General features: G+C 40.0%; 2 protein-coding genes across 2 annotated transcripts in view; one reads left to right on the top strand and one right to left on the bottom strand.

The window, feature by feature from the left end:
* LOC137055543 (E3 ubiquitin-protein ligase TRIM39-like) overlaps positions 1–26,884 on the top strand; it is a 440,141-nt gene that overhangs the window by 200,879 nt on the left and 212,378 nt on the right. The window lies entirely within an intron of this gene.
* Positions 1–26,884, bottom strand: part of LOC137055468 (astrocytic phosphoprotein PEA-15) — a 69,331-nt gene that overhangs the window by 1,519 nt on the left and 40,928 nt on the right. The window contains exons 2-3 of the mRNA XM_067429286.1: positions 1,334–1,508; positions 150–305 (exon numbers count right to left, since the gene is read on the bottom strand). Of these exons, the coding sequence (XP_067285387.1) occupies positions 150–305; positions 1,334–1,505 (328 nt within the window). The 5' untranslated portion in view covers positions 1,506–1,508. The remainder of the gene's footprint in view (positions 1–149; positions 306–1,333; positions 1,509–26,884) is intronic.

Genomic DNA, 26,884 nt, shown 5'->3' with positions numbered 1-26,884 from the left:
TATGTAGACAACAGTAAGACTGTCACTCCTTCAGAAGTACACAGGATGAAACAGGGGACCAATGTCAGAAATAATGCTGTGGTCTGTTGATTGTGTTCATTTTTATGAAGTAAAAATCACAGAGACTGTTAAATAGAAGTGATTTGTACCCTTGTATTTCTTTGCAGAGGGAATGCGTGTGAGTTTAGTGTCGATCTCGTCGTCTTCGGAGATCTTTAGCACGGTTGTACGGTACTCAATGACCCGGGTCAAGAGGTCAGGTCGCCGTGAGATCTCAAAGATGTGCTCTATGTAGGATAGGTTATCTGTACAAGAAAGACAAATCACAGAAATGTCATATAAAACAGAAATAAAGCATGGAAACATCTTTACAAAAAATTCAACTGTTATTTAATGGAATGGAAAAGCCTGTCATCAATCACTTCAAATCTTATCCTTTTCACGCATGAGTTTAAAATGTTCTAGCTGACCTCCCAGAGTGAGTTTTTTTTTTAGAGGTTAGTTATTTTAGAACGTTTCACTTTACTGTTTCCATGGCGACGCATCACACTTGTCACGTGACTCACCGCAGCTGAAATAGCCCTGTGTGACAGATGTATTTTTTTCCCAAAATATTCACAAACTTCTACATACGTGTATTAGTATACTCTGCAAGAACAAAGACATTGCTTTGTTTTCTTGAGGTGGCAAGAACAAGAACGAGAAGCCTTTCCGTTTCTCCCCATTAACCCCACCCACTTAAAATGTCTGACCAATCCTATCAGTCGGGTTTACTGCACATGAATTCATCAGTTCATCAGTTATCTGAAATACATGCAAGTAAGTGGCCTGTGAACTGGGAGAAGATTAGAGTAAACTTTATAGTTACTTAAATTAAGTGTGTCTGAGATTAATAAAACATGTCTGTAAATTATATTTTAATTGACTGTTATAATAATGTGCACACCTGATTATACTACAACTTTTTCATTTACTGTACCCATCTCTTCCATGAGCACAATCTTATTATAAAAAATAAATAAATTCTAACACTTCCTCCTCAATTTTTCTCTTTTACCTCCCTATTCTAGCTTTTGATACTCTAAATAATATCCAAATCTTTGTATTTAGGGCACTTTTTGGGTTTCTTTGCCTCTTCATATATATATATATATATATATATATATATATTTGATATAAGTGTTTTTTTTTTTGTGTCTTCAGTATTGACCAATGCTTTTTACCAATTGAAAAAACCTTTCTAAAGTATTATACGAATTTAATACTTTTATTAAAAGTATTCTAAAGTTACTTCTGTTTGAAAAGCCCGGATGTCTTATGCTCACTGACTCACCTTGTGCTAGTTTGTCATTCTTCTCCAGGTAGCTGAACCACTCTTTGGAAGAGGTGATGGAGTTACTCTGATCTTCAGGGATGTCATCCTTACAGGCCGACTTCAGCTGCTCCACGTCTTCATTAGTGATGTTCTCAGACAGATCACTCAACAATGAGCTGTATTCAGACATTCTCTGGGAACACAGACAGAATGAACAGATAAGCACAAAAACGTATATGTATACACATTTTGCGATATCAGAATAACCTAAGAATGTATTTGGGCAATAAACAGTATAACCAAATTATGTCTTTCAAGGACTAGTACCGAATTATGGAGGACCAACCTTGCAGAAATTAAAAATAAATAAATAAATGAATGAATAAATAAATAAGTAAATAAATTTCAAACTGCTGGAAACACTGATAAGTTGTTTGGTGTCTGTGAAAGAACTATCCAGACGTCATTTACTAACATAAAAATACATAGTCTAGCGAATCAGGCTCAAAGGGCTCTCCCTCCAGTCCACGAGACTCTTGGGTCATCAGCTGGGGCCTACACCATGAAGCCGGTTTAGCTGGCTAGTCAGATAAGCTTAAGCTTAATTTGTGCCAATCCTGTAGCCTGACATTCCCACATCAAGATGTTTGGTCTGGAAACTACTGTGGCCAGGTAGTGCAGCCGTACTAAATTAAACCACAACACAACGAAATGGCCACAGCACAACGGAAACAAGGCACAACCCAACGGAATCGCCACAGCACAACGAAATCGCCACAATACATCGGAAACAAGGCACAACCCAACGGAATCGCCACAGCACAACGAAATCGCCACAATACATCGGAAACAAGGCACAACCCAACGGAATCGCCACAGCACAACGAAATCGCCACAATACATCGGAAACAAGGCACAACACAACGGAATCACCACAGCACGACGGAATCACCACAACACAACGGAAACAAGGCACAGCACAACGGAAACAAGGCACAACACAACGGAATCACCACAGCACAACGGAATCACCACAGCACGACGGAATCACCACAGCACGACGGAAACAAGGCACAGCACAACGGAAACAAGGCACAACACAACGAAATCACCACAGCACAACGGAATCGCCACAGCACAACGAAATCGCCACAATACATCGGAAACAAGGCACAACACAACGGAATCACCACAGCACGACGGAATCACCACAGCACAACGGAATCACCACAGCACGACGGAATCACCACAGCACAACGGAATCACCACAACACAACGGAATCACCACAGCACGACGGAATCACCACAACACAACGGAATCACCACAGCACAACGGAATCACCACAACACAACGGAATCACCACAGCACGACGGAATCACCACAACACAACGGAAACAAGGCACAGCACAACGGAAACAAGGCACAACACAACGAAATCGCCACAATACATCGGAAACAAGGCACAACACAACGAAATCACCACAGCACGACGGAATCACCACAGCACAACGGAATCACCACAACACAACGGAATCACCACAGCACGACGGAATCACCACAACACAACGGAATCACCACAGCACGACGGAATCACCACAACACAACGGAAACAAGGCACAGCACAACGGAAACAAGGCACAACACAACGAAATCACCACAGCACAACGGAATCGCCACAGCACAACGAAATCGCCACAATACATCGGAAACAAGGCACAACACAACGGAATCACCACAGCACGACGGAATCACCACAACACAACGGAAACAAGGCACAGCACAACGGAAACAAGGCACAACACAACGAAATCACCACAGCACAACGGAATCACCACAGCACAACGGAAACAAGGCACAACACAACGAAATCACCACGACACAACGGAATCACCACAGCACAACGAAATCGCCACAGCACAACGGAAACAAGGCACAACACAACGAAATCACCACGACACAACGGAATCACCACAGCACAACGGAAACAAGGCACAACACAACGAAATCACCACGACACAACGGAATCACCACAGCACAACGGAAACAAGGCACAACACAACGAAATCACCACGACACAACGGAATCACCACAGCACAACGGAAACAAGGCACAACACAACGAAATCACCACGACACAACGGAATCACCACAGCACAACGGAAACAAGGCACAACACAACGAAATCACCACGACACAACGGAATCACCACAGCACAACGGAAACAAGGCACAACACAACGAAATCACCACGACACAACGGAATCACCACAGCACAACGGAAACAAGGCACAACACAACGAAATCACCACGACACAACGGAATCACCACAGCACAACGGAAACAAGGCACAACACAACGAAATCACCACGACACAACGGAATCACCACAGCACAACGGAAACAAGGCACAACACAACGAAATCACCACGACACAACGGAAACAAGGCACAACACAACGAAATCGCCACAGCACAACGGAAACAAGGCACAACACAACGAAATCACCACGACACAACGGAATCACCACAGCACAACGGAAACAAGGCACAACACAACGAAATCACCACGACACAACGGAAACAAGGCACAACACAACGAAATCGCCACAGCACAACGGAAACAAGACACAACACAATGGAATCGCCACAACGGAAACAAGGCACAACACAACGGAAACAAGGCACAACACAACGAAATCGCCACAGCACAACGGAAACAAGACACAACACAATGGAATCGCCACAACGGAAACAAGGCACAACACAACGGAAACAAGGCACAACACAACAGAATCGCCACAGCACAACGAAATCACCACAACACAACGGAAACAAGGCACAACACAATGGAATCGCCACAACGGAAACAAGGCACAACACAACGGAAACAAGGCACAACACAATGGAATCGCCACAACGGAAACAAGGTACAACACAACGGAAACAAGGCACAACACAATGGAATCGCCACAACGGAAACAAGGTACAACACAACGGAAACAAGGCACAACACAACGGAATTGCCACAGCACAACGAAATCACCACAACACAACGGAATCGCCACGACACAACGGAATCACCATAACACAAAGGAAATGCTCCCGACCATGATCTGGATCGCGTGTCAAACTGCTGACATTATAGCGATCCGAGTCATGAATCAATACGCTGATTCATGACCATTTGAATCTTTATTTGAGGTCTGAAAACAAACTCGGAAGAGAAGACAATGCTGAATAAAGTCGTAGTTTTTGTTATTTTTGGACCAAAATGTACTTTCGATGCTTCAAGAGATTCTAATTAACTAACTGATGTCGCATATGGACTACTTTGATGATGTTTTTTATTCCCTTTCTGGACATGGACAGGAACGTGTGCATATACTCTCGAACTAAATATAAAATATCTTAAACTGTGTTCCGAAGAGGAACAGAGGTCTTACGGGTGTGGAACGACATTAGGGTGAGTCATTAATGACATAAATTTCATTTTTGGGCGAACTAACCCTTTACAGTGGTTTGGCTTTTAGCTGTGTTTATCGCCATAGTAAATTACATTCCACGGCTAATCTGCTCCAGGGCAGGTTATGTTCTGGATAAGACCGATCAGCTGTGAGTAAAGGAACACACTTCTGATGCAATAAAGACAATGCTTATTTATAATAATAATAAAAGTAATTTTGACCGATTTAGATATAATTTATGTTATTATTATACCCTTAATCAATTACACATTTATAATTTTAGTTAATCAATCATTAATAGGCACTTTGTTAAAATTAATATAAATAGCATATATAAAGTCATAAGCTTTAAAATCAACAAATAAAACTATTTAAAAAGAAGCTTACTGAGCTTAAATGTTCAATTATCTCTATATATCAACTAAACTAACTTCAAAACTTTAACTTGCACGGAAGATATTTTTCTTTAAGTTGTCCTCTTTTATAGACAGCTCTTTTCTTCTTGTTGTGGAAATTTTTTTAAATTCTTAATATTTTTTTTCAATTATGTATTAATCTGCAGAAGAGAGAAATTAATCTCACTGCTTCTCTCGCGAGAAGTAAATCTCAGGTCCACGATCCACAACATGTGATTGGCTGTTCACTACGGATGTCACAGCTGAACTCCTAAACTCAGGATCAAAGCCTTAGTTGACAGAGAAGGCTGATGATCAGCATCATGGTACCAAAAAAGCCTGAATAGATTGGTTTGGTTTTGTCAACTCAAAACTAATCCTCTAACCCTGAGTTTGTTAAACTACCATCATGGTGCAAGCCCCCGGTCTGACGAATCTCTGCGTGCGTGAGCTTTATAGACTGTGTGCGCTCTTAACCAATGATGCGCTGAAGCTGCACAAGGACTGCCCTCCTCATTTCCATGTTGCACAAGGAAAAATAAAAATAAATGAATAAATCGATCAATAAATGTAAAAATAGATACATGTGGGAATAAAATAAATGTAAAAAATAAATGTTAAAATAAATGTTGAAATTACTTAACAAATCAATAAAAGTTAAAAATATATTTTTTTATAAAAGCAGAAAAAAATAAATTAAGGGAAATATAATACATTTAATTTGATTGAAATTATATTAATCATATTTATTTAATCGAGTCGTTTATTCTGTTATTTATTTTCCTAATATCACATTTATTTATCTATTTATCTGTTCATTAATTTACATATGTGTATATTCATTTATTTACTTTTTTAAATGTATGCAGGGTTGGTCCTCCATACCGAAAGCAACTAGCAATGACCGTTTGTGGGATATTTTGGCTTATTTTTTCTATGAGGAAGGAAGCAGAGACACATTGTCCATCTTTTTTTTTTCTTACAGTCTATGGGACAGACCCTGAGAGTTATAGGTCAAAGTTTCTCTTGTCACTGCTCTTCGTCTCCCTCTAGTGGAGCTCATGACCATCACAGTTAACAAATAAAAGATCTTCCCACTTCCTCAGAAATTTCTGCCTCACGAACAGTGCTGTACCATCAGCACCTTCATGTTGTCATAATACCAAGACGTGCTACGATATACCGCAAGCTCCATGTGGCCACATTTACTGTGATGGCAAACAAATCAATCTGAACGCTTTTGCTGCTGGCAGCCCACATGAGGACAGAGGTCTGAGGAAACTGTGCAAGATCCAGAGCCAAGATGGACGCCTCTGTTATTTTACAATGTATTGTTTGTGCTTTGTGGCAGCCGGTTTAACAGTGCAGACATTCTACATTCATCACCCTCAATGTCACTGCTACAATACAGTGTGTGTGTGTGTGTGTGTGTGTGCGTGCGTGCGTGCGTGCGTGCGTGCGTGCGTGCGTGTGTGTGTGTTGGAAGAAATATAAAGAGTGGGTCACATACAAAGGCATCTCCCACACACTCTTCATACAAATTTAATATACATACAAATACTGGTGACATGCTGCTGTTTATTTGCTACCGTGTGTGATAGTGTCTGTAAAATGCACTGATCTGCTGGTGACCTAAATACGGTGCTACATTTACACAATCCACCAGCAGAGGGAAAGAAAAAAAAAGATAAGGGGATACAGAGATACAGAGAGAGAGAGAGAGAGAGAGAGAGAGAAAGAGACAGAAAATAATAATAAAGTCCATGCAAATGTAGTTTGACACATCTCATGCAACAGTATAAATTAGATTTGCAATCTCTGAAGGAAACACTCAAGAGCAATGCAAAGAATAGTGTTAGAGTTTCATGTAGGTATAGATTGAGGTGTTATCATGACACTCGATATGCCTCTTGCTTTTGTACTGTACAAAACAAAAAAAAACTTAAAAAAATGCAGCATATAAATAACAGACGAGAACAATCACACTGCAGTATGCAAATAGATCTGGGAGAGAAAACTGATAATAAAATAGAATGCAAATATTATGATTACCCTTACAAAAAGTCATGTGTGCTATAGCCTATACTTAACAAAATAAGGAAGTATACTTTCAGTCTACATTTTATGTATTAGAAATATGCATTACTTCTCAGAATTATACTTAAAATTACAATGAAAAGTGCAATTAAATACTTGACTGCTGACAGAATGTCTAGGTCTATTTGATCTACACTTGTTCTAGTTCGAGACATTCTTAAACCAGGACTCGACATTAAGCCTTGCCATTCACTTGTCCAAGTAAAAAAAGTTGCTTGTCCGGGAATTATTTTTTATTTATTTATTTTTTGGTAAATTTAATGTATTCTGAATCAATAATCTCATCAGTGTTCTATCAGCTTTGGCATAATTAAATCCAAATGTTTTTGATATTTACCCCAAGGGCATTACAATACCTTTAAAGGCGTTTTCTTTCTAACTAACTAACTAAATAAATATACACTCACCTAAAGTATTATTAGGAACACCTGCTTAATTTCTCATTAATGCAATTTTCTAATCAACCAATCACATGGCAGTTGATTTAATGCATTTAGGGGTGTGGTCCGGGTCAAGACAATCTCCTGAACTCCAAACTGAATGTCAGAATGGGAAAGAAAGGTGATTTAATCAAGTTTGAGCGTGGCCTGATTGTTGGTGCCAGACGGGCCGGTCTGAATATTTCACAATCTGCTCAGTTACTGGGATTTTCACACACAACCATTTCTAGGGTTTACAAAGAATGGTGTGAAAAGGGAAAAACATTCAGTATGCGGCAGTCCTGTGGGCGAAAATGCCTTGTTGATGCTAGAGGTCAGAGGAGAACGGGCCGACTGATTCAAGATGATAGAAGAGCAACTTTGACTGAAATAACTACTTGTTACAACCGAGTAGTGTTGTCACGATACCAAAATTATGACTTCGATACGATATCAGACTAAAATATCGATATATCGATACTAAATCGATACCACAGTAAAAAAATAAATAAATAAGATAAGATGCTTAATATGACAACAGAACTTGTTATTATTCATTGTTATTTATTACTAAAAATTCATGTGGCCAGCATGTTCCTTAGGGTTGGGCATCGTTTTGATTTGAACAATTATTGATCAATTGATCAATTACTATTAAAATTATCTCACAAATTTTTGCTATCTCAATGTATTTTTTACAATGGGGTAATTGTGTTGCAATAGCTTATACACAGCACAAGAAAGCTTGATTTCGAATGGTAAATTGAATTAAAAAAGACGAGTAAACAGTAATAAAATAAGAACAAATAAACAGATTACAAACAATAGCACAAATAAATACAAAAGAATAGAAGATACAAATTAAACAGACTGCTTTATTTTTTCAGGTAGGTCTAACATTCAGATAAGAAACTGAATTAAAAAAATGCATAGTAATTACATTTAAAACAACATTGAATAATGTTCTTTGTAAAAAATTCAATAGCGTACAGATGAAACTATTAAAGTTACACAAGTTGATCAGTCAAGAGCAGTTGATCGTGTCTTTTTGTAGTTTGAATAGCAAATGACTGCGGTCCCTTTAAGACTAACGGACGCATGGATCCTGCACTGTTCCTGTTACTCGTTCTTCCTGAACTGTTTGCGACTGTGCTTATATTAATACTCTTCCAGATGTGCACTGACAATTCTTTGAGTGTATTTGACCAATAATAAGCTGGAAAAGGAAGCAAATGTTTGCACTTGTATCATGTCAGAGGCGGCTTTATTACGGTAGGCTATGTGTGTGTGCGCTTCAGATGTGAGCACGAAATCTGCGGGGATTAGTAGAATTAATTTATGTGCAATCCTGCGCGAAATTCAGACCGATCACACACTAACACTAACACACTGTCATGAGGAAAAAGTCCAGCAGAACGCGCGTTCGCCCGCTTCGCCGTGCTCAGAGGTTAACCGGGCTGAGTGAGAATATGCCGGTGTGTGTGTGTCAACTCGCTGACGGTCAGAGAGGAGAGCGCAGCTGATATCGATACTGTAAAAACTGAGAATAGTATCGTTTCAGATATTCCAGTATCGATATATATCGAAATATCGATATTTTTGACAGCACTACAACCGAGGTATGCAGCAAAACATTTGTGAAGCCACAACATGCACAACCTTGAGGCAGATGGGCTACAACAGCAAAAGACCCCACCGGGTACAACTCATCTCCACTACAAATATGCAAAAGAGGCTACACAAATTGCAAAAGCTCACCAAAATTGGGCAGTTGAAGACTGAAAAAATGTTGCCTGTTCTGATGAGTCTCAATTTCTGTTGAGAAATTCAGATGGTAGAGTCAGAATTTGCTGTAAACAGAATGAAAACATGGATCCATCATGCCTTGTTTCCACTGTGCAGGCTGGTGGTGGTGTAATGGTGTGGGGGCTGTTTTCTTGGCACACTTTAGGCACCTTAGTGCCAATTGGGCATCGTTTAAATGCCACAGCCTACCTGAGCATTGTTTCTGACCATGTCCATCCCTTTATGACCACCATGTACCTATCCTCTGATGGCTACTTCCAACAGGACAATGCACCATGTCACAAAGCTCAAATTATTTCAAATCAGTTTCTTGAACATGATAATGAGTTCATTGTACTAAAATGGCCCCCCACAGTCACCAGATCTCAACCCAATAGAGCATCTTTGGTATGTGGTGGAACGGGAGCTTCGTCCCCTGGATGTGCATCCTACAAATCTCCGTCAACTGCAAGATGCTATCCTGTCAATATGGGCCAACATTTATAAAGAATGCTTTCTTTATAAATATATGCCTTGTTGAATCAATGCCACGTAGAATTAAGGCAGCTCTGAAGGCGAAAGGGGGTCAAACACAGTATTAGTATGATGTTCCTAATAATCCTTTAATTGAATGTGTTTCATCTTTAATTTCATATTCTTAAATTTGATCAATATCATGCCATACCAACTTTATATGTAAAAAGTACTTTTTACAACAACCACAGTTGACCAAAGTACTGTACAGAAAAATAAAAAAACATATGTACAATTAATAGCCACACAATAAAAGCATTCAAAGTAACACATTAAATCAAGTAAATAAACTCGATACCTTAATAGGTGTCAAAAGCCAAAAAGAAAAGATGGGTTTTAAGAAGGGTTTTAAAAACAGATAGAGAAGAGGCCTGCTTAACATGCAAAGGCAGATCATTCCATAGTTTATGGGCAGACACAGCAAAGGCACGGTCCCCTCTGAGCTTACGCTTAGTTTTAGGCACAGTCAGGAGCAGCTGATCATCTGATCTGAGAGAGCGGACGGGTTTATAGGAGTGTAGAAGCTCAGAGAGGTATGGTGGGGAAAGACCATTTAGTGATATAAAAGCAAATAACAGAATTTTAAAATGGATCCTAAATTGAATAGGCAGCCAGTGTAAAGAGGCTAAAATAGGGCAAATGTGCTCTTGTTAAAAGACATGCTGCTGCATTTTGTATCATCTGGAGATGGAGGACCCACTAACCCACTTACAGTAGTCCAGCCGTGTAGTTACAAAGGCATGGATTACAGTTTCAAAATGTTGTCTTGACAGAATTGGCTTTATTTTGGCTAGCTGCCTCAAATGAAAGACGCTTGATTTGACAACAAGCTTTGATCTGACTGTCAAATTAAAGCTCAGGGTCCACTTAAACTCCTAGGTTTGTGATACTAGGTTTAATATGAGTGCCAATGAGCCCAGATCTACAGGCAGGGTCCCAGTGGTTACTCCAAAAACCATCACATCTGTTTTTTATCATTAAAATTAAAAAAGTTCAGAGCCATTCAGGCCTTTATGTCATCGAGGCAATCGAGTAGTTGTCCGAATTATCTGAATGATCATTTTTCTTTTTAAGAGATACATAAATCTGACTGTCATCTGCATAACAGTGGAATGAAATGCCGTACTTTCTAAGTATGGAACCAAGTGGAAGCAAATACAGAGAGAAAAGTAGAGGGCCAAAGACTGAGCCCTGTGGGACCCCACACAAGAGAGGAGCAGAGGAGGATACGGAGTCACCTAAGCTAACACAAAATGTTTGATCCGCTAAGTATGACCTAAACCACTCCAGAGCTATGCCACTGATGCCCACCCACTGCCTTAAACGTGAAATCAATATTTTTTGATCCACTGTGTCAAATGCAGCAGTTAGATCTAAAAGCACAAGGATAACATAGTCACTAGAGTCAGCTAAAAAGATATCTTTAAAAACTCTTTAAAAAAAATAAATAAAAAAAAACAGTGTTGGTGCTGTGCAAGGTTTTTAAAACCAGACTGGAAAACCTCTAGTATATTATGTTCTCCCAAAAAGGCCAATAATTGACTGTCCACAATCTTCTCCAGGATTAATATATATCAATAAATAATATATCAATAATTATATATCAATAAATTCAATTAGAATAATAAGACACTATTATTATTCTAATTATTTCAATTAGAATAATAAGGCTGTTAACAATCAAATTAAATAACTTGCAGTGAAAATTTAAACTGCATTAAATAATGTTATATCATTGTTTTAAATATTTTTTTTGAAAATACAAATAAGAAATATTGAAAAACAATTATACTTCTAAACATTAAAAAATACTATCATTTTTCTTTCAGTCACTCAATTGAGTCGTACATTCAAAATATTTATTAAAACAGCTGATTCATTCAAGAATGAGGCAGTTGTTTATGAATGGGTCATTGAATCTTTCACTCAACCAATTAGTTTACTTTATTCAGTTATGAAACCAATACAATCTCATGGTCATGCGTATAAATAGTATGAGTGTGAAATCTCGTGGAATGGATAGGCCAAAATGAGTTTTGGCGTGCAAATGCTACGCAGTTTTTCGCGTGCATATGATACGCACTTTATGGTGTGCATATGACACGCTCTTGGATAGGTTTAGGGTGGTGGGGTGGGGGGTTCGTATGTATAATACGCCATAAAGTGCATATCATATGCACGCGAAAAACCGCCTACCATATGCACGCCAAAACTCATTTTGGCGTAAACATTCCACGAGATTGCAAACTCGTACTATTTATACGCATTTTCGTGAGATCGGGCTCTATGAAACACAGTGTTGCTCTGAAATATGCTATATGGTTCTATTGTGATCTTTTTTTCCCCAGAAACATTCAATGTTGTGTCTAAAATGTAAGTGACAAATAACCTATTATGCTATTTTGAAGTTACCTAATTTAGTTGTAGAGGTAATAATAATAATAATAATTCATTACATTTATATAGCGCTTTTCTAGGCACTCAAAGCGCTTTACATAGAAGGGGGGAATCTCCTCAACCACCACCAGTGTGCAGCATCCACGTGGATGTCTCACAGTATGCATCAAAGGTAAAAAAACAACAACTTTATTTTCATTTTCTCTTATGAAGAAAACAGATATGTTCCTAATTATGATTGTGTGGATTATTGTAGTCCACTGGTAATGTACATGTAGTGTACAAGTAATTTACTTCAAAATTTAATTCAAAATTACATTTTATAATCTTAAGGCCCTTTCACTCTGAGTGCGAGGCGATAAAGCTGAGCAAATTGCTGACAAATTGAGCTTTCACACTGAACCCTAAACGATAGATTGCCTTCAGCTAATTCACACCTGCACGATAGGTGGCACTGAAGAATACATTTTTCCTAATGTTCCTAATGTATCTGGTAGGTTTTCCCATTTGGCTTTAACCTCATGTGCTGCACAACAGTGAATTAAAAAAAAAATAATAATAATAACCTTGGTACTACACAGAAACCATCATCGAGGTGTAACAATACATAGATTGTTCTAATGTCTAGCGATATGATGCAATGATGCCAAGCAACAAAAATATACCTGTAGGCTATTTATATGTTTTAACACTCTCCACATTTTCACACAATGTCAGGCCCTGTCCACACGAACAAGAGTATTTTCAAGACTTTTTTCTTTGCGGTTTGGCTGTTCATCCTCACGCAAGTGCAGTGTCAATTCATGTGGATGAGATTTTTTTTTTTAAACAGAGGAGGGAAAAACTCATAAAAGCTCTTAGAAAAACTACACACACACACGCACGCACGCACGCACGCACGCACGCACGCACGCACGCACGCACGCACGCACGCACGCACGCACGCACGCACGCACGCACGCACGCACGCACGCACACACACACACACACACACACACACACACACACACATATATTATTTATGCATTTATAATAGCCTACTGTAATAAAATAAAATAATAGCCTTTTATTTAACACTGCATGAACTTAAATATTTTTATAGTTGCTGTGGAGACAGGTTTGCTTGAATCATACATATTTCTTGATGGAGTAAAACAAATTGCTTTACAATTAGCGGTGATGATAATTAATTATTATTTTTAGAAAAGTCTCCACGTTCTACTGAAGATAAATCTGAAGGCTTTGTTGCATTTATCATTTCATTTACAGCCTGAAACAATCAATAATGAACCAGAAGTTGAAAAGTAAATTATGCCCTAAGTTAAATGTGCTATAGCTTCACTGGCTGTTGTAAATGTGTCTCTTTGTTTGATATGTGTACGCTGTCTGCTCTGTCTGCTGAAATTAGAAGCATTGCTGTATTGTGGAAAGGTTTAAAGGGTTATGCTTAATGATAGAGGAAACTAATGCAGTTAAAGCAATCTGTCCTCCACGAGGATACAGAGTAATTGCTTTCAATAGCATCAAAACACAGCAGTGTTAATAGAAGCAAGTTTCTGCACTCTGAGGATGCTTACTACATCACTCCCTTTCTTTCCTCTTTTTTTAACAAAGGAGCGATAGAAAGATGACAGATAAGTATTAAATACTTTCAGTTATTAGAAAAACATATTGCACAAAATTATGTTCTTTAATAATTCAGATTTGATTAGTTTTCCATAAGGAGGTCTGGGAAATTAATGTTATAGACTATGTGATTTAAATTAAATCGAGATTAAACATGGATTTAGATATGTTTTGCTAATGTTCATTAATCAGAATTGTTGTTTTAAGTTGTGCTGGCATCCCAACTGATGTAAAAAGAAAACTAATTCAATTATGAGAGTCAGATCACAATAACAGGCATTTAAAAAACAAAACAAAAACATGAGATTTCATGTAGCGTGTGTGTGTGTGGTGTGTGTGTGTGTGTGTGTGTGTGTGTGTGTGTGTGTGTGTGTGTGTGTGTGTGTGTGTGTGTGTGTGTGTGTGTGTGTGTGTTTCAAAAACAAACCTGTATGAAGTAGGGGAGCGCTAGGATGACGAAACTTTGTGTATTTACTATTTGCCATATCAACACTAGGCCTTTATAGAGTAAAAATAGGGCCAAAATTAAAAAAATCTTTGGAAGATATCACTGAACATTTATTTTACCAAAAAGTACATTTCTTACTTAAGTTTATTTTTCAACTGTTTTTGTGTTTACTTAAAAAAAGACAAATCTGATATAATTTGAATCTTGTATCTGTTATTTAACAGTTGAGATCATTCTTTAATGCTGATCTAACAGCAGAAGACACGAGCCATGGTTTAAATCCCACACTGTAAAAAAAAATGTTGGATATTGTTGATTTAACGTAAAAAAGTAAGTAACCTGGTTGCCTTAAAATTTTGAGTTTATTGAAATTAAAAATTTGAGTTGATACAATGAAGGAAATTTGTTTAATAAATAGAAAATCAAAATATTATTGTATCTGAACCACATAAAACATTTGATAAATCATGAAAATAGCACTATTTGGCATGTTTCACTGCGTCATCAGAAATAAAACACACACAATTACCCAATATGCTTACACAATCTTTTAATAATATTTTAATAAAGGTTGTCGAATCTCAAAAAATGTTCATTGTATTAACTCAAAATTTTAATTTCAATGAACTCAATATTAAGGCAACCAGGTAACTTTTTTCTAAAAAAAAAATTACAGTGCAGTTGCACAACTTGGGGTGTGTTGTAAAAACTGCATTACCATAAGCCCCTGTTAGAAGTATGATATTATATTCAATACTTTTATGAATTTTTTTGAGAAACCATGAAAAAAGGGTAAATAAGCACTCAGAGTCAATGTTCAGAAATTATTCCTTATTATTCTGTTTTTAACCATGGCTCTATTAGCGATGTGTTTGTTGTTAAAATAAAATGGTTGTTTTTAATGATTAAAAAAATCCATTATTTTATTTCAAAAAGTTAATAATTGTATTTTATTGACAAAATATTTTAGTTTGTTTTGTATATTTTTTTTGATTATATCAGATAACATTTTAAGCTGTAATTTGCTCATGTTACAATGTGCAATATGAGGCATGTTGTCACAGTTCCCCTCCACATTCTATTGGAGTAAAAGTATACACTGTATTAATGGAAAAAAAACATAATTGTATGTGTACAATTAATGTGGGGGGGAAAATTCTTTAAACTCCAAGTGGATTTACACAAACAGAGTTAAAAAACATTAGGTTGTGCTCCGCTCTCTCCTATATTTGCCCATTTTTAAGAGTTGCCAACAAAGAGAATCAGATTTTATCAATAGGCTAACTCAATCTATCCACCATGGGAGAAATTCACAGCAGCAGCACATAATATAAGTGTACATATACAATCATGAGAGTCAACAACATTTGCATCTGCACCAAGCACATCTCAAATCCATACACCCTTTCACAATATACAAGAAGTCATGATTCATGCTTATTAAACATGCAAACAGAAATGGCTCATTTGCTTTCCAAATAAAAAAAAGTTCAGAAATAAAGACACTAAGATTATGTGAACAGCTACTAATACATTATCACATCTCTCCAGCAGAGATCCATCACTTACAAACACTTATTAATAATATGACAGAAACATTATTATGACCATGTTACATATATTGTTGCTACAGAATGGTTGCATAGCAACTAGTTTGTTTATTAGCTTTTGTAAAGCATTTGTCATCATGTGTGCAGTCAGAAGCCTTGGTCAGTGTGTGTGTGTGTGTGTGTGTGTGTGTGTGTGTGTGTATGTATATGCGTGTGAATTCAGCTGCAAGTATTTTTCTCCACATCTGATGATGTTAGTTCAGCGCCAGTGAAATGTTTTCATCCTAATCATGTGTAAGAGGAAGCTCTGTGTGTGTGGTTTAAATCTGAGAGGGAGATATAGCGAATATTTTCATTATATAGTAAAAATTTGGATAATCATTTTCAGTCTTGAGATTTGGTTTCATAATCCTCACAGTTATGAAAGCATTAAAAATGAATACAATTAATGTTCACAAAACTGTTTTAAACAAGCATTGCAAATCTACTAATAAAATCACTCCTTACTGAACATTTCAGGTTCAGTATTGTGGTCAGGGCCAGTGCAATGTGTGTGTGTGGATGTATCGATGTGTTTATAATGACGAGCGTGATGTTTTCCCATAAACAGTTCTATCAAGCTGAAGAGGAAGAGTTAAACAGACAAAGAGATGTAAAGAAAAAGACAAATGGGAGAAAGTAAGTATTCTGCTTCTAAACAATTTTAACATTAGTTCAATTGTGTTCTTCTCCATCCATCCTGCCATCTGCTGCACTCCTGACGCCGTTGGCAGCCATTTGTCATTCAGGCAAAAAAAGTGCTATTAATACACACACATTTATACACAAAACACACACCTCCGAGTTGTGATCATGAGACACATACTTATATAGGAATACCTACAATAAATAGAGACAAAATAACAAATTTAATGTCAGCTAAAAAAAAAATGTAATCCTCACGTTTTTACATTTAAAGGAACACTCCACTTTTTTGAAAATAGGCTCATTTTCCATGTCCCTTAGAGTTAAACAGTTGAGTTTTAACGTTTTTGAATCCATTCAGCCAATCTCTGTATCTGGCGGTAGCACTTTTAGCATAGCTTAGCATACATCATTAAATCATATCAGTCCATTAGCATCAGTGCTCAAAAAATGACCATCGACTTTCAATATTTTTCCTATTTAAAACTTGACACTTCTATAATTACATCGTGTACTAAGACAAAGGAAAAATGAAATGTATCTATTTTTTAGACCGTTATAGCTAGGAACTACTTTCTCATTCCTGCGTAGGCACTTTGCGGCCGACATGGGTGCAGTGGCTCAATGATATTATACAGCGCCTTAAAATAGGCAAACTTCTATCAACATACCAGCATGACAATCTGCTTGCACAGAGAAGCGTGCCTTGTAACCATGGAGACGTTTGTGAGAGACACTTCAGAAGATTTTTTACTTTGGTGCAGATCCTGAATCGTATCTATTTGAACCGGAATAACAGTTACACTGAAGACAAGCTTTTGAAATGTGAAAGAGAAAGTGTGGCTGAACAGACTCAGGCAGAAGGGACGAGGAGAGCAGATTCAAACTGGTGAGTCAGAAAAGAGTCAAAATTCAATCGATACACTTTTCCCTGTCTGACCTTATCACGCAGTTTCTTGTTTGAATCTACTGGTGTTTAGATATCTATGGTTCAGAGCAGTCAACCACTGATTCTTTCATTCCTTGTTTATCGTTGGTATTCTGTGAAACATGATGGTAGAATATACCTTCAACTCACTATCACAGCTCTTTATAACACAAAGAACCATGGCTTATCGCACAGTAAATCAACTACATAATTTGCCAGCTGCAACTCTGCATTATCTGCAACAACACAAACTTAGTACCGGTTGCATTGGAAGTTACCTATCTGAGGACTACTTTCAGGCGCTGCGTAATATCATCGCCCCGCTGAACCCATTGTATGACCGCAAAGTTTCATAATTCTTACTCAGGAATGAAAAAATAGGTCCTATCTATATCTGTATAAAAGTCTAAACTTTTAATTTTCTGTTGGTGTTAGTACACAATGTAACTACAGATTAGTCAAGTTTTAAATAGGAAAAATATTATCTTTGAAAAAGTAAAGTCTTTGTTCATTTTTGAGACCGATGCTAATGGACCAATGGTTTTCTATGTCCGCGGGTTGAAGCGACTATTATGTGATATATAGACCCATGCGTGCAAATTTTAGCAGGCAACATTGCCAAAATAACACACATTTTACCCCTCAAACGTAATTTTTCCCCCGGAGAACCCCCCGAGAAGCTAATGTTTGGGGCTAGTAGTTGGCGGGTTTTGTTGTAAAAATTTGGCAACCCTGTCTGCACGTGCGCTGAAATCAGGCTGGAATACACGATCTTTGCCGGTGTTGTAAAAAAATAAAATTATATAATGATACACAGAGTGCTTACCCAACATGATCATCATTTCTGAGAAAAATTGTGGAGGGGAATGCTCTCTCCGTTTAGGATTCAAACAAATATAATCCAAGCCCCTTTGATGACGTGCATGATTACGTTACTGTTGATCATCTGTCCGTCATCGTCTAAAGCCCGCCCTGAAGATTTCATTGGTCCGAACAGTTTCTGTTCAGAGATAATTACTCCTCTATGGATCAAGGCCAGACCGAACGCCCGACCTAAAAAATGTGTGGGCGGGGCTAAGTTCAGCCGGCATCCAGGCTACCAACCAAAGCTATAGATATGGATAGATGAGATGGGTCATTGATTTTGATCATGCCTCTTGTGGTCTGATTGGTTGAAGGACTATCCAATTGCTTACAGAGTCATTTGAATTATGCTCTTTTATTATGCCTCAAGTGCAGTAAAAAATACAGAGTAGACTCCCCACACCAATGTTCAATTTTGAATTGAGTTTGGTCTGGTGATAGCCAAACAAACAAAAGACTGATTCATTTGTATTAAAATCAAATAATGTTTTGAACTATCTGATCTATTACCCTCCTAATTTCTGCAAACTGACATTATAATTGATGGGTTTAAAGGGTTAGTTCACCCAAAATTTAAAATTCTATCAATAATTACTTACTCTAATGTCGTTCGACACTCATAAGAACTCCGTTCATCTTCGGAACACAAATGAAGATATTTTTTGTCTAAATCCGATGGCTCAGAAATAGGCCTGCACGATATTGGAAAAAAATTACATTGCAATATTTTTTTCCCCAACGATATATATTGCGATATTGAGAGCCATCCATCCAGGCTAAAGTCAATAATTACCATTCCGTGATATTAATAATTTCACTAATAAGCAAGCTTCATTACAAGTGACAAAAAGAAATGTTGGAAAATATGTGTAAACATGAAACTAAACCTCCAGTAGGTGGCAGCAGATGACCGTCTTAACAAGTGAGTCACTGAGTCGTTCATTCAAACGATTCATTCGAACGCTGAATCGTTCACACTTGTTGCTATAAGTGAGACGTGTTACAGGTCTGCTATGAACGATTTTCACTGCTGAAATAGAACAACAACACTAAATATTAGGCTTGGGCGGTATCCAAATTTTGATACCGTCAAACCTCCTCCCTATTTTACCTCGGTATACGGTATTACCGTGAATAATTAAAACATTATGATGTAAGGCTCAGACAGCGTCACCAAACTGTTGGCTTGGCTCATATATATATATATAGGCCTATATTTTTATTTTATTTTTTACATTTGAGCCCCTGCCCCTGAGAAACTCTCTGCACGTTTTATGCTTACCGTTATGAGACAATTGTCAGACAATTGACTTTTTTTTTTTGTGAGTCCCATGTCCACTTGATTTTTGTGGAGTTCATGCTTATTGCTTACATTGCCAGCTGTGTGACAAAAGGCTTCGGCAATATTACAGCATAGTCCGAGGGTGCGCTCAGTTTTTCATCCACGCAGCAGTGAGTGGATGGTGGTTTCGGATATGCGCCCTTAGGTTCAAGGTATTTCCATCTCTCGCGGTCATCTTTTTGTTGCACAATTTGCAAATTGCCTCGTCTGTATTTACCGTCAAAACCCAAAATACTTCCAAACTGCAGAAGTTGTGTTCTTTTTCGAGACCGAATAACTCAGTGCCCGACTCGCCGTCTTTTCCCCTCTCTCTCTCTCTCTCTCTCTCTCTCTCTCTCTCTCTCTCTCTCTCTCTCTCTCTCTCTCTCTCTCTCTCTCTCTCTCTCTCTCTCTCTCTCTCTCTCATCCACTCTGTCACAACAACGCATACACATATTTAGGCATTTAATAAATAAATAGTATTTAATATGTAAATAGTTTAATTAGTTCAACTTATTAAATATTTAATAATTAATTGTTGATCAGCAATATGTAAGTTGATCTGTTTTTTTTTTTGACGGTTTGACGGTATTGAAACTGATACCGTTGCTATTTTTAGATCCCGCGGTATACCATTTTACCGTATTACCGCCCAAGCCTACTAAATATTGCATCTAAAAATGTAAGTGACTAAGTGAATGTTAATTAGTTGTTTATGGAGCTGTCATAGTGTCATTTTCAGTCGTGATGGTATTCAGGAAAACGCTCTAGTGTTGTGATTCCTCCTCGACAGGCTGCACGAGCGTCAACAGCGCGACCTTATTATCATCAGTTCATTATATATTATCCACAATCGATCGCCACTTACACTAAATAAATGCACAAACATTCTTGCATTTTGGTGATTCACTAGTTATTTTTTTGTTTTAATCAGGCTCTTGTCCGTCAGTCAAGTAAAATTCTCTTTCACTTGTCCCTTCAAAACACCCACATGTCCCGGACAAGCGTTAATGTCGAGCCCTGCTTTGTATTCGTCGTAAAGATCTTTGTTGTGCCGTTTTAAGTGATCAGACAAATTGGTGGTGTTTTCTTGTTTTGTGGCCACAAGACACTCCATGCAAAGTACCTCTTTTTGTTCAACATCCTCCTTTATGTAGCCAAAATAGTCCCAAAAAGATAATTTATGGTACGAACCTTTTTTCCCCCCTATTCGGATCCTCTTCGTCGCGCATTTTAGCCGGGAATGTTTGGCCGTGAGCGGTGAGCAGCGGCACAGCGAACCAATCACTGTGCAGGCATGAGGAACGTGCATGTCACTCCAGCAACACACTCGTGTTTACTGCGTGCTTCCTTAACACACCATGGCTGTGGTGTGTTAACACACCTTAACACACCGGCTACTACCATAGACCGTAAAAAAATACTACTACCCTTCACATCGCATGTTCCGGCGATGTGACTATCGCACACGCGCACATCGCGATGTCGATGTTAAAACAGAATATCGTTTAGCCCTACTCAGAAAGGCCTTCATTTACACCAATGTCATTTCCTTTTTCAAGACCCATAAAAGGCACTGAAGATGTCTTTACAAAGCCCATCTCACTACAGTAGTTCTACAATAATTTTATGAAGTGACGCAAATATTTTTTGTGCGCCGTTTTTGACCTTTCTGTTGAAATGTGATGGCCCAGAAAGGCCATCATTTACACCAATGTCATTTTCTCTCTCAAGACCCATAAGGTCTTGAGAGCGAAAATAACATTGGTGTAAATGATGGCCTTTCTGGGCCATCGCATTTCAACAGAAATACCTAATTTTGTGTTACAAAGTTTAACAAAGGTCTTACGGTTGTCAAACGACATTAGGGTACGTAATTAATGACTGAATTTTCATTTTTTGGGGGACTATCCCTTTAACAAGAATCTCAAACACAGTCTGCTTAAACACAGAAACATGCAAAACAGACCATTATGTTGCTTTATACTCCAAACAGGTATTTCTTATATTATTTTAATATATTGTCATTACTTTACTGCCAATTGTTTTGCAAATATCCAGGTAAATCCAAGGGTTTTGCTTGCATTGTATCTGGTCGGTAGCCTAGAAATCTAGACGCACCCTAGCGGCAGCAAATCTAATCTGCCGCAAGTATCGTCTAGCAACTCTCAATACAGTTCTGAGCTGTAAAAACCAAACTCTGGTCGGGCCAATCACATCGTGTATAGAGTCGGTGGGCGGGGCTTAGCATAATGTTGGCAGAGTTGCGCTTGCGTGCTACTAGTAAACACAGAAGCTGGCAAACGGCGGTCTTTCGAATCAGCTTTAACCGCGACTCTGGAAGACTTGGAGTTAAGCTTTTCTCTGAGAAAAGAACAAAGAACGGCACTGAAGTCATTCTTTTAAGAAGGGAAGATGTGTTCGGAGTTTTGCCGACTGGATACGGCAAAGGTTTAATCTGTCAACGAGCTCTGCTTCACCTTTGTTGCTCTGGTTAGTTGTATCACTATCCTATCGCGTGCAGAGGGAGTTTGAAAGACAACCGTTTATCCCGCCCCTCGGATTGAGCCCTGTCAATGGTGAGTTTCCAGACCAAACATCTTGATGTGAGTCTGTCTTGTCAGGCTATCTGGTTGGTACTTCAAGAGTTGTTGTTGATTGTTGGTAGAAGAAAGAGGGGAAAAGGAGTAGTTTACATCTTGCTTCCGTATCCAGCTGCTGCTTTTTCTTTTGCCCTCTGAGCCTTCTTCGGCGGTCACTCGAAACGAGTATGACTGTCCTCTCTGTCGGGTCGTCTTATTTGTGGATCCTCAGGTGGCTGTAAAGGCCGATCTGTGATCCACAGATTCTGCTGCAATGTTGGCATCTGAAGGTTGAGGTGGTGTATAGTTGTGGAGCCCTTCTCTGTTTGTCCTTGCGGTGTTGCCGCCTTGCATCTGCGGCACGGCGGAGTTCTGTTTCGTGGTGTGCTGCACCTTCCTGCACTGCCTTTCTCCAGTAGTCCCTGTTAAACACTAGATTCTCCCAGTCACTGGACGTGATGTTAAACTTTTTCAGGGTGGTCTTGATATTGTCCTTAAAGCGTTTCTTTGGTCCCCCAGGGGCTCGCTGTCCTTGCTTTAGCTGGGAGTACAGGATCTGCTTTGGGAGACGGTTATTGGGCATTCGGATGACATGTCCTATCCATCGGAGTTGGTTCTGCATTATGATGGTAGTAATGCTCGTCATGTTAGTTTCCTCCAGAATACTGGAATTTGTACGTCTGTCTTCCCAGTTGATCCTCAAGATTTTTCTTAAGGTTCTTTGATGGAATAGTTCTAGTGCTCTCATATGTCTGCTGTAGGTTGTCCAGGATTCCGATCCATACAGCAGAGTTGGGAGAATCACAGCTCTGTAAACCAGGACCTTGGTTTGAGCCCTCAGGTCTCGGTCATCAAAGACTCTTGCCCTAAGTTTGGCATAGGCTCCGCTGGCACAGCTCAGGCGATGTTTAATTTCATAGTCTATATCAGCTTTGGAAGAGAGAATGCTACCAAGGTAGGTGAAGTGGTCCACGCTTTCCAGAGTGGTGTTGTCTACTGTAATTATGGGCTGGAGTGATGGCTGGTTGGGTGGTGGTTGATGCAGAACCAGAGTCTTCTTGATGTTCAAGGCCAGACCCAGGGCTCTGTATGCCTTGGCAAAGGCATTTAGGATGCCCTGGAGGTCTTCAGGGGAATGTGCCACAATAGCGTTATCATCAGCGTATTGCAGCTCCATGATGGTGATATTCCTGACTTTACTCTTGGCTTTAAACCGGTTAAGGTTAAAGAGCCTACCATCAGTCCTATAAAGGATTGGGATCCCCTGTGGCAACTCCTGGTCAATAAGGTTAAGTATGGCTGCAATGAAGATGGCAAATAGGGTGGGTGCAATGATACATCCCTGTTTGACCCCAGTTTCTACGGTGAAAGGCTCAGATTCAGAGCCACTGTTGAGCACTGTGGCTGACATGCCGTCATGTAATAGCCTCAGTACACGGATGTATTTGGGATGACATCCATACTTTGATAGTATGCTCCACAGTGCCTGCCGATCCACAGAGTCAAAGGCCTTTGCCAAGTCTATAAAGACCATGTACAGAGGCAGTCCTTGTTCCCGACATTTTTCTTGTAGTTGGCGAGCAGAAAAGATCATGTCAGTTGTTCCCCTGGATGGACGGAAACCGCACTGTGATTCAGGGAGTATCTCCTCAGATAGTGGTAGCAGGCGGTTGACGAGGACACGAGCAAGGACTTTGCCTGTTGTTGATAAGAGCGAAATGCCTCTGTAGTTTCCGCATTCAGCCTTGTCCCCTTTCTTAAATATGGTAACGATTTGGGCATCCCGGAGCTCAGAGGGGAGCTCTTCCCTTTCCCAGATCTTGATGAGTAGATGGTGGATGTGGTGCCAGAGCCTTGGTCCTCCTTCTTTTAAAATCTCTGCGGGGATCCCATCAGGACCAGTGGCCTTGTTGTTCCTGAGATTTTTGATGGCATTGTGAACCTCACTTTCGGTAGGAGGTTCCCCCATGTCATCTCTGATGGGACTCTGTGGGATATGGTCGGCGATATCTGGTTCGGCTGAACTGTCACGGTTCAGGAGTTCTTGAAAGTGCTCCTTCCAACGTGCGTTGATGGAGGCACTGTCTTTCAGAAGAGTCTGTCCATCTTTTGGGCGCAGGGGATTTAAACCGCTGTGGCTAGGGCCATAGACAGCCTTAGTGGCGTTAAAAAACCCTCTGGTGTTACCTGAGTCTGCCAGTATCTGGAGTTCTAGAGACTTTTCTGTCCACCAGTTGTTCTTGAGTTCCCTTACCAATCTCTGAACGTCAGCCTTGGCTCTAGAGTGTGCTGCCCTTTTGGCCTCACATGTTATGTCATTTTGCCACACTCTGAAGGCTTTTCGTTTTCTAGAGATAAATTGTTCTATCTCTGTATCATTTCCATCAAACCAGTCCTGATGTTTCCTGGACTGATATCCAAGAGTGGATATACATGAGTCATGGATGGTGGATTTGAGAAGACTCCAGTGCTCTTCGACGTTATCAGGATATTCTTGCTGAAGACTTTTATCGAGAGAGTCCTGAAGCTGTTGCTGGATGGCAGTTTCATTCAGGCTTTCAAGGTTCAGTCTTTGCAGGGTCTGCTTCTTCTGAATCCTTCTCCTTTTTTTAAGTTTAATTGACATTGTGGATCGGATGAGGCGGTGGTCTGTCCAGCAGTTGTCAGAGTCTATCATGGCCCTAGTGATGTTCACATCAAAGCGGTCCCTGGCCCTTACAATCACATAATCAATAAGGTGCCATTGCTTGGATCGAGGGTGTCTCCAAGATGCCTTAAATTTGTTTTTCTGTCGATAGAGAGTATTGGTAATGACGAGGTTGTGCTGAGCACACTTACTTAGAAGTAGCACCCCGTTGGCGTTGATGTTACCGATGCCCTCCTTGCCAATAGTGCCCTTCCAGAGGTGTTGGTCCCGGCCTACCCTAGCATTAAAGTCTCCAAGGAGGATTATCTTATCCTCCCTGGGGATTTTTGACAGGGTTTCTTCCAGGCAGTCGTAAAAAGCTTCTTTTTCTTCAACGTCGGAGTCTAGGGTAGGGGCATAGGCGCTCACTACTGTCGCTGTCTGGTTGTTGGCCAACACCAGGCGGATTGTCATGAGGCGCTCGCTGATTCCCACAGGAAGTTCGGAGAGGTGGTTGACAAGCTGGTTTTTGATAGCAAGTCCAACTCCATGGTTTCTAGCCTCATCGGTTGACTTTCCTTTCCAAAAGAAAGTGTAACCACCTTTCTCCTCCTTCAGCTGTCCCTCACCTGCCCGTCGTGTTTCGGAGAGAGCAGCTATATCAATCCGGCATCTCTGCAGTTCTCTGGCTATGATAGCCGTTCGTCTCTCAGGTCTGTCACTGGAGGTGCTGTCCATCAGAGTGCGCACATTCCAGGCTCCAAAGTTAAATTTATTTTGTTTCTGACCGCAAATGGGTGTTCCCTCTGGACGCGGTAATCCAGTCGGGAGGTATGAGGCAGGCTATTTTTAGGGCACCTTTTCTAGCCCCCTCCCCATGTGGGGTAAGCAGAGCGGATCCTAAATAGGACTGCTTAGTCATGGGTGTAGCTGCCGAAGAGCTCTTCTGCCTCGTTCCAAGAGCCCAGCGACTGATTCTGACACCCATCGCCTAGATGTGCCAGCTCATGACTAGGGACTTCCAGGCTACACAACCCTGCCCCCGTTGCCACTTGCTGGTCGCCATAGGCCTTTATCCAGGGTGGTAGGGTGGATTCCCTTTGTGGAGGACGCCTGTGCGTGGCATTGTTTAACGTGTGGAGGCTGGTGCACAGACAACCACCACACGGTCTTTGGCAGGTCTGGGTCAGGATCCAGTGGCATGGAGTCCAAGACGACTGGGGACCCATCACTGCTGCAGCCTTCATCCGCCTTCCCAGCCGTTGTGATGCTCCACTTAAGACAGCCATCATCCTCCGCCTGTTCCGACGTTGAGGTCTTTTGACGTGTTTTTTTTAGGGGTGTGCTCCCTTAGCCTTTGCCTCTAAAGGCTACCCCACAAGGCAGTGGGACTATTTACCCATAGCTGGGGCTGTGGTTGGCGAGTGCCAGGACATGTCCACCGCTTGGTGGGCCTGCACACTGCGCCTCTGGGGCCCACTGCTGCTCCGAGATCCCCTACAGTTCAGCCTGGGTCCGCTAGGGCCCAGTTTCCATGTGTGGCCGCAAGGAGGCACTGTAGGAGTCTTGACGGTGGAGAGGCTGTGTACCGACAGGAGGAGACTTACGCACTCGGCTCCTCTTTTCACCCTTGCACAAAGGCTAGTCGGTGGCAGTAGCTGTAAGCAGAGTGTAGCAAGCAGAAAGTAGCATGCAGCATCTACTAAGCTACAGACACTACTATCCCAGTACTACTGCACTGACGCATCACACACGCCCTGCATGAATACACACACCAACACACTAGTGCACACACCCTCTGAGCCAGTGAGGATGTGAAACCACAGTAACAGCAGGAAGTGAGGGCTGGCTG

Source organism: Pseudorasbora parva, chromosome 1, assembly GCF_024679245.1.
Source record: "Pseudorasbora parva isolate DD20220531a chromosome 1, ASM2467924v1, whole genome shotgun sequence".
Lineage (NCBI taxonomy): Eukaryota > Metazoa > Chordata > Actinopteri > Cypriniformes > Gobionidae > Pseudorasbora > Pseudorasbora parva.
This window is presented reverse-complemented; position numbering and strand designations above follow the sequence as displayed.